The 8,974-nt window shown below is 40.6% G+C and overlaps 1 protein-coding gene across 1 annotated transcript; it reads right to left on the bottom strand.

The window, feature by feature from the left end:
• Window positions 1-1,241: 1,241 nt before the first annotated feature.
• Window positions 1,242-5,871, bottom strand: LOC135681671 (zinc finger MYM-type protein 1-like). The gene is made up of 3 exons (XM_089109875.1): window positions 5,175-5,871; window positions 4,338-4,538; window positions 1,242-4,003 (listed from the first exon to the last, which is right to left on the bottom strand). The coding sequence occupies exons 1-3, from the start codon at window positions 5,485-5,487 to the stop codon at window positions 1,758-1,760; spliced, it is 2,760 nt and encodes a 919-aa protein (XP_088966001.1). The 5' UTR covers window positions 5,488-5,871; the 3' UTR covers window positions 1,242-1,757.
• Window positions 5,872-8,974: the final 3,103 nt, after the last annotated feature.

Genomic DNA, 8,974 nt, shown 5'->3' with positions numbered 1-8,974 from the left:
GTTTTCCCCAAAGTTATTTCTATATCCGTTTTTCATCAGTTTAACTAAAGAAGCGCGTGTTTACACGATTAGCCAAAGTTCATCAATTTTTCATCATGTATTTTAGCCTTTACTTCGCTTGGAAGTTTCTCGCAGCAATGAAGTTTCTTAATTTTCAGTGTTCTGAGAGTGTACCTTCTTATGAAATTTTTTGATAGAAAGGGGCGTTTCCCGCGTTCGGTGAGACTTTGAAGGGCGTGTCTGTGAAATTTTCGCAGGCCTCCTCTTCTTTCATAAATGGCCCTCCCCAAACGCAGACGCTGGATCCGCCCCTGTTCCACTGGCCTTTAGTTTGAGCATTTCAGACACCAATTCTGAAGCCTTTAGTTGTTCATCGTTTCTGGAGAACAACTGAAGTGTCAATTTCGCTTAATTATACGCGAGGGATGAGCTGGGACAGGAAGCCATAGCTTTGTGGGCCTACACAGGTGATCAAAACAAAGTCGTGACACAGCATGGACACATTCCGACCCGCAGACTTCGAATGATTGTAAACATTTAATATTTTTCGATCCTAAAAAGCTCCTGCTGTAGATTTAGATGCAGTTATCAACGCGTGACCACGACTCCTTTACGATTCGGTGGAAGATATACGAAATTCATGCGAGCGAGAGCTGCACACTGTGACGTCAGATTCGGTGAAAGATATACGAAATTCTAGCGAACGAGAGCCGCACATTGTGACGTCAGAATGTCACCAAACTGATTCGGCTTTTGTCGTTTTTTCCTCGGAAAGGTGCAACTTTAAAGCCTTATAACTTCTAAACTAATTGGAATTTTGCAAAAACAACGACTTTGCCATAACACGCGCACCAGATGCTAACTTTTTAGTCAATAAAAAAAATTTTTAAAAACGTGATTATAGTAAATGTCTTGTCAAAAGTCAGCAGGAGAAATAATTTATGCGATGAAAATATTGAAATACCAATAAGAAACAAAACAATTTCAGGTAATGAAAAATAACAAAAAGGTTCATTATCAGTGCATTTGCTCAAAGTCATTCATTCTGGCAAAAGTGTCGCTTTGCGAAGGAATATAGGCCAACGCCACAAATTTCAAAGTGGAGAGGAGAGAAATTTATGAATCGATCATAAATTCAATTGTTTTTTAAAATCTTCGATATTTCTAGCAGTGGTGGCGCTAGGTTTCCTCCGACAAAGGGGCTAGCACTTCCGACGGAGGGGCTAATTTTTTTAGAGAACGATAGGGCTAGGGGGCGACAAGGAATTGTAAGGGTACTGGAGACCGAGGGCGAGCGTTGCGAGCCGAAAATTCGGGGGGTCCGGGGGTACTCCCCCGGGAAAATTTTGGTGGCTACACCCATTAGATTGGCTAAAAATGCTATCAAAATGGTGTAATCGTGTTTTTTACTACGTTTTTTGACATATTACTAAGGGCACGTTTGCCCCCTCCCTTGCCCCTCCTAGCAAAGGGCAGGAGGGGCGCTTGCCCCCCCGCGCCCCCCTTCTCCGGCGTCCCTGGAAATTTTTTTTGAAAGCTGCCTCTAGATAAGCTTAAAACTACTCTAAATCTTTACAACTCATCAAACGTTGCCAATTCAAGTAGGGCCTATCTTTGGAAAGTATGAATTTAAATAAAAAGCAACCAACTGAACTTAAGGAAAACTGGAACACAACGTAACTTTATAGGAACAGACCTAAGCGGTGGAATACGCACTTCTACATATCGAAAATTCAAGTCCAAGAATCAAAATTGTTTCACAGAGCAATTCTACTCTTCGGGAACTTAGCCTTAAATCTGTCTACTACTGAGTCCAAGTCAAGAGCACTTCCACGGGCACGATGAATACCTAGCATCATCAGACTGTCTAGACGCTCGTCCTTCATAAGTGAGCGCAGATCACTCTTGATGAGGCGCATAGAGCTGAAGCTGCGTTCACATTCGGCTGAAGAGACTGGCAAAGTGCATGCGATGGATACAAGCCGGTGCAGCTCAAAGAAAGCTTCATTTAGCTTTTCCAAGTGTGCCTCTAGTTGCAGAAGTGTGCTTGGGCGGTGTTTTTCTTCTTTTCTTGAGAGCATATATTTAAATGTGGCAATTTCACTGCGTAGTGCACCAATTTCAGACTGAAAAAGCTCAGCAAAATTGACAAGAGTTGTTGGGTCCAAGTAGCTTTTCGACTTGGGGGCCAATGCAGTTATGCCTTTCATGATCTTTATGTTTTTTTCGTCAAACCGCTTGCAAAGTTCTGCAGTTGTTCTGTTTAGTATTTCTTTGACATTTTGTACGTAGCCATCAAACCCGCTTGCTACTTGAGGCTCTGAAGATGCTTCCACAACAAACTCTCGAAGAGAAGCAGGCGTTGCCCTCTTTCTTGGTGGTCTTTTTTCTTCCGGCAATTCCAAGCGATCCGCTGCTTCTTCGGCAGTATCCCAGAACTCTTGAATCTTATCCCTGCTTTGACAGTCATCCAGTTCATCTTTCAATGTTGCAATGAGATCAATGGCTTGACTCAAATCATTGGAGGGTTTCTGCAACATGTCAGACGCAAATTTGGCTTTGTTCAAGACGTGTCGGATGGCAAACAGGTATCTCACAAATTTCCTGTCAATCTGCAGAAGATAACCAGTAGCTTCTGTTCTGCGACCGGGGTTCGTATCTGTGTCAATCACATCCTGCAGGACTTCCACCAAGATATCCAACCGCTCCCAGAAAACATTGAATTGCTTCGCCTGGCAAGACCATCTCGTGTCAGAAACTTTTCCAATTTCCATCACATGAACCTTGTGATCCTCTTGGACCTTTACCCATCGTACATGAACGGTGCTGCTGCTCAGAAAAGAATGCAGGCTTCTGAATAGCGATATCATGTCTGCCACACAACGGATTGATTTCACAACATCGACGATCACAAGGTTCAATCGATGACAAAAGCAATGGACGTAGTAAGCCATTTCAGCACCGGTTTTCAGAGGAAGTTTCCTTTGAACGCCATTCAGGTGACCAGAAACAACAGAAGCTCCATCGTAGCCTTGCCCCACGCATGCTTTCATGTTGGCTTCGATGCGTTGCAATCGTTCAATTATTGTGTCTGAAAGACCATCTGCATCTAAACTTTGCGCCTCAGCAATGCCAATAAATTCCTCATGTATGGCATTCTCGTAGCAGTAACGGACTGCAACAACAAGCTGCTCTTTTTTGCTTCTATCTTTAGACTCATCTGAAAGGACGGTAAAATACTGAGCCTTATTGAGCTCACTTTTTATTTGCTCAAGAACCATGTCTTTCATAATGTCTAAGATGGCATTCTGTACGCTGTGGTGAGTATACTTTGCATTTTTCGGGCCAGTGCGGATTTTGTCAGCAACAACTGGGTCATGCCTTGCAAGAAGACCAAGTATCGCAAGAAAATTACCACAAGAAGGTCCATAGTCTAGAGCTTCTTTATTTATATCGGCAACACGAAATGAACCTCCAGTCTCACGTTGGGCAATCTTCCGCTGAGCAGTGAGAAGCAGGACTTCGCAAATCACTCGCATGTAATGCCTGTTGTCTTTAACCAGTTTCGAATAAGCGGCATCATGAAGTGTGGCAATGGTCTGAAAATTTCCAGACTTAACGTTTTCATAGTGCGCTTTAGCAGCTACACTTTGGGCATGAAGATGGCTGGTTTGATGTTGCAAGAGTTTGTTATCATTCACTTTGGTGCCATAGCATCTTTTCCAATTGCGCAAGCCTTGACTAACAAACGCTGGATCCTTCCGATTCTCTGAAAAATTACGACAGTGGAAACAGAAGATGGCATCCTCCATTTGCGAATACTCAATCCAGGGATACTTTTCATACAGCAAAGGTGTGAATGCGCGATGCTGATTGCCAATCAAATGTGTAGGGAAGGAAATATTACGAGGCTGCACAGGTCCGCCGTCTTTGGTTGAGGATATGTCCTTGGGGCCAGCGACGGATAGTGTAAGTTGCGGTCCTCTCGAATCTCCTTGAAGTGCTAAAACGAAAAAAATTATCCATCACACTTTGCAAACTTTTTTCCTGTTAAGTTCTTGGCAGTGCCCTATTTTATATCTGAGAAGTGCCTCTTTTCATTGTTTTAGACTTTTCTTTGAGCTTTAGTGCGAAAGAGGCTATGGGAGCCAAAGTGGCTGCTTATATGCAAAACTTTTCCGGGCGAGCATGCCCCCGTGCCCTTCTAGCAGGGTTTGCCTTCGTCTTAATTACATACCAAGGTGCCCTTTTTTCACGCGCCCTTCCACTTTTTAGTACCCCCCTACGCCGCTGGTTAATGGAGAGTTACGATTATATCTGATAGCTAGTTAGTATACCTTCGGCTGATAATCCTGCAGGATCAACTTCATCTTCCAACTCGAGTTCCAACTGTTCCAAATTTTCCTCGATATCCTCGTTGCTGTCGCTTTCATTTGCTGCTTCCACAATGTCCGACATCGACTGTTCGGCTTCCGAAATGGTGACGTAGTTGTCAGCATCTACATTCGTGACTTCGGGGTCCAAGCTAGAAGTTGTACCTGGAAGTTTAAACAAATGATTTACTACCCTGTTTTACATGTGTGAAAAAGATTATAATATCTCCTGGGAGATGGACAAAAAGGCATTTTTACTAATCAATCTTTTGTGACTCTTAATATCAAAATCATCCAAAAAATTATTTTTATTTGTAAATAAAACGAAGAAATTTATACGTCTAACAAGGTTTATTCCTCATCCAGTCATAGCCAGGTATATTTGTTTAAATATGTCGCAGTCGCAGTGAAATCCCATATTATATAGGTCCGAAAATAAGAAACTTTTAATTTCTGGAGAGCTAGGTTTCCTATAAAAATACACGTTTTTTTCTTAATAAGGAACTTGTTTATAAAAAAAACTAGAAGGATTTATCGTAAATAGTAATAGATGGTTTCCCTTAAAAATAGTAAAAAATAAGAAATTTGGAAACTATTAGTACTCTGGGCTTGAGTCAAGTTTCTTATAAATAAAAAAACGTGTACGTAGAAGCAAAACACTACAAATATGTATGGTTGGGATGGGGTAAAATGGCTTAGCTACTACGTAAATGAGTTTGATTGTTTTTATGGCTGAAGCCCTTTGCTAAGTGTTTTTCCTCGTATTAAAAGGACTTAAATATTAAAACGTATAACATATACCACGTTCGATTTGCTCTTCGTCTTGAATTTTCGAAATTTCAACTTCTTGTTCTTCGGGGTCTTCTGTTGTTCTTTCAGTTTCAAAATCATTAACCTTTCGTTTCTTTGGAAAAGTACCGCCTTTTGATTGAAAAAATGTTTTTATTTTTCTCTGCTGCGAGTCCGTTTCAACTATTGCCGTCGTAGGAGCAGTCCTTCCCATTGCAGCCAAATCTTTGTGCTTGGACTTCGTGTGGCGGGCAGCGTAATCATTGTTAAATACGTCATTACATATACTACATCTAACACTGAAACGGGTAACATTTGTTGCCATATCGCTATCGCACAAAAATATTCCGATGTTGTAGGTTGGTTATAGCAAGCAAGATTTGGACGAACTGCACTATCCATAACATAAGATCAAATTTAACAGCATGCGGAAAACACCTGGTACTGAACATCTAAACAACCAATTCAAACTTCTTATAACAGATTATTATTTACCATGAAATTGATGTGTCGATGAGTTGTTTTGGGATGAGCTTCCTGAATTCTGATAACAGTCCTTTTAGAAATTTCTATTTCCGCCAAAACTTAAAAAATTCGCTCCGACAAAAAAAATTCAAGCATAATTTATCTTCCGACGGAGGGGCTAGCCTCCTCCGACGGGGGGGCTGTAGCCCCCCCTGCCCCCCCTCTGGCGCCACCACTGATTTCTAGGTCAGCAAAAAGGGAAGCCGGAGGTATAATACGAGGTTTAAGTATATTGTGTTCTGCACCACTAAACCTCAGACATTTCGCAGCACTTTTCACTGTTTCGGTTCTCTGTTTATTCAAGAGGTATTTTTTACGTGGAATGTCAAGCAATAGTCAAATATTCTAAGTGACAAAGAGAGACAAAATAATATGCGCCAGAGGTTTGTTTACCGTATACGTATTTTGAATCAGGGGCGGATACAGAGCAAACTTGAACGAGGGGCAGTTGGTAGTGGGGGCGCTGAAATTCTTTAAAAATTGGCGACGAGAGTACGCTGAATACACCAATTTCAGATCCATGTTAAGAATAAACAACATAATTTTAAAGGTAATCCTTGAAGCAAATTAACCTATTCGTCTCACCTGATCACCAAAACTTGTTCACCTGATTCTACTTCTTCAAAACGGACGAAAAATTTTCAAAAAGGGGCGCCAGACTCGCTTCAACTCGTCCAGGGAGGGGCAACTGCCCCCCCCCCTTAATCCGTCACTGCTTAGAATGCTTTCGTTAGGATTGGTGCATTGAATAGTCCTTTACCTTGTATTGGAAAGTGCTGTTTAATGTTTTTTCTACTCTAATCCAAATAATATAATAAAAATTGTGAAGATTGAAACGGACGTTTCACACAGTTAACTTGAATAGATCATTTAAAAGGAAACCACTGGTCTTTGCGAACATAATGTTTTTATGTGACACGTTACTTGAAGAATTTTTGTTTCTAATGCAAACTAATGCAAACAAACCTTTATCGTGAAAAATTTACGGGGATCTCCTTAGGGGACTCTTTGGAGTTGCTCGAACTCCAACCTACGTCGGTTGCGCCACTGGTCAGTATCACTTGACAGGCAACGAAAGCTACCGTTACATACAGAAAAGTCTTCCAAACAGATTTTGCCTCTTTTACAAAATGAAGAAACTGTGTCGCAGCCAGTAAACGCGTACCAAAATAAGAGGCCAAAGAAAAACCTTTTCGTCTAGTAGGTAATCGTGGATTGGTAACAATATTTTGTCTTTTCTTGTCCAAAACTCGTTCCAAAGCTGTAATCAAATGAGCTGACAAAACAATGCAATTGCTTTTATGATAATATCAGTTTCAACCGTATTGGCCCCAACTCTTCAATGTACTCTTCACGTTGTTACAGAGCTTTTAGGGTGTTTTGGGGGCATCATGTCAAAAAAGATATAGGAGCAGACCAAGAAGGGAATGGATAAGAGCTCCCTAGTTTGAAAAAAGCTCTTAAAGGTGCTCTTGAGATGGGGTCTGCATCTCATATTATTCAGTATGTCAAATTACGCCAGAATAATAAGTTTCGGGTTTAAAACTTGTATAGTTTAAACGATGGCGAGGAAGACCCGAAGGAGGACTATGTACAAGTACCCCAGTCTAACGTTAGCTGTTGAGGCGTTTGTGAAATGGAGTTTGTATCTCATCTTAATCAGCATGTCAAATTGTGTACTTGTACTAACGTTCATGCTTGTCTCATCAAATGCACAATTCGTCCAAGTTTTTAGGTTAAGCGGCTGCACTAGTGGAAAGGGATAGTTGGATGGTCATCGTAACCAACCTTCTGATAAAAGATGGTACCTGATGATGACTAGTGGATAAATTTTCGGTGGAAAAATATTCGGTCACATTTTTGAATTTTCGATGTAAATTTCGGTGATCAAATAAATGAAACTCTTTGCTGCAAGTTATTTTTATCTTCAACATAAGAATATCTGCAACGCAATCTTTAAAGATGCAAAATCGAATATTTTGATGTCAGCCCAATAAATGAAACTGCAATGAGACAAGAATGTCATAGTCTCTTATTTAGAGGATGTCAATTTTATTTCATTTTTCTAACCCATAGAAGAATATTACATGGAAGCTGTTACAGTTCGCCAAATTTCCAATCCCCAATCGCAAGGGGGCTGGGGTTGGGGGCTACAAATTCTGATCGATTGTTAGTTAGAAATTGAGGCTTCAAAATTGAAAGCACTAGAGCGTTAGAAAGAAACAATTGTGAGAAATTATGAAGAGCCAGTAGAAGCATCAGTCCAGCCCACAGAGAACTCAACTTTCTTGGATGTATAAGGCGAAAGAGATAAACGTGAAGACGAGCTGGATATCATATTTGTTGATGACAAAGGGAAACTAGAAACTAGAAACTTGATATGCATTGGATGTATAGTAACTCTAAAACAATATCAAGGAAAAATTGTTTGTGTTGTTTTGAGTGCATGTTTTTTTAGAGTTTGACAATTTCGATAAGAAAAAATTTCGGTTTCAAAGAATTCGGTTGGAAAACTTCGGTTGCAGTGCTTCAACAAAAACAAATTCCATCGAAATTTTCGGCAATTAACCGATCAGAAAATTGCACGCACATGACCGGCATAGTTGTCCAATCAGTTCTGCATGCCTATAGAAAAATTACCACTGGAGTCCAAGAGAGAAAACGAACTCCTTCTGCCTACACATTAGCGGCTTTTTAGATTGTATGTAGATCGATTCCAAAACTGCTAGACGGAAAGACGACTGGGCTGTGCCAATTATCTAAAACATTATAGATTTCGTCATTATAGATTTAAAAACAATGGCCAAGTCACTTTTTTAACGGTGTTTAGACCTACAAGATTGAGGAGGCTGCTCTCTTTGAAGGGCAGTTTTGTTTCTTATGTTGGAAGGAACATGTTATTTTATCATATCCCCCAATCCTTGGGTTGTGCCAGAATAGCCAGAATCACACTGGCACGTAAATTCATAAACAACGGAACTCTTTTGGGTGGTAGGAACTCAATCCTCTTGAATAGATGGAAGGCCTCTCCTCTCCTGGTACTCTATACAATACGAGGATAGACAGGAAAGAAACAGCCTGTTTAATCTGCCTTTCAAGTCGCAAGGAAGTGTTACCAAACAAAGGTAGTTTAAGATAAACTGGGAACTTTTGTGGACCGAACTTTAGGACAGCCGAAAAACTTAAAGAAATGACATCTTCTGGATAGTCGTTTTCCAGAAAGATCGTTTTAAGTTTTTCAAGTTCAGCGTGCAGTTTAGATTTCGAGTAGATTATGTACTAAAGTT

The sequence above is a fragment of the Rhopilema esculentum genome, chromosome 8 (genome assembly GCF_057945365.1).
Source record: "Rhopilema esculentum isolate cy_ngs chromosome 8, ASM5794536v1, whole genome shotgun sequence".
Taxonomy (NCBI): Eukaryota; Metazoa; Cnidaria; class Scyphozoa; order Rhizostomeae; family Rhizostomatidae; genus Rhopilema; species Rhopilema esculentum.
The sequence above is the reverse complement of the archived record's forward strand: the minus strand, read 5'-3'. Positions and strand labels throughout refer to the sequence as shown.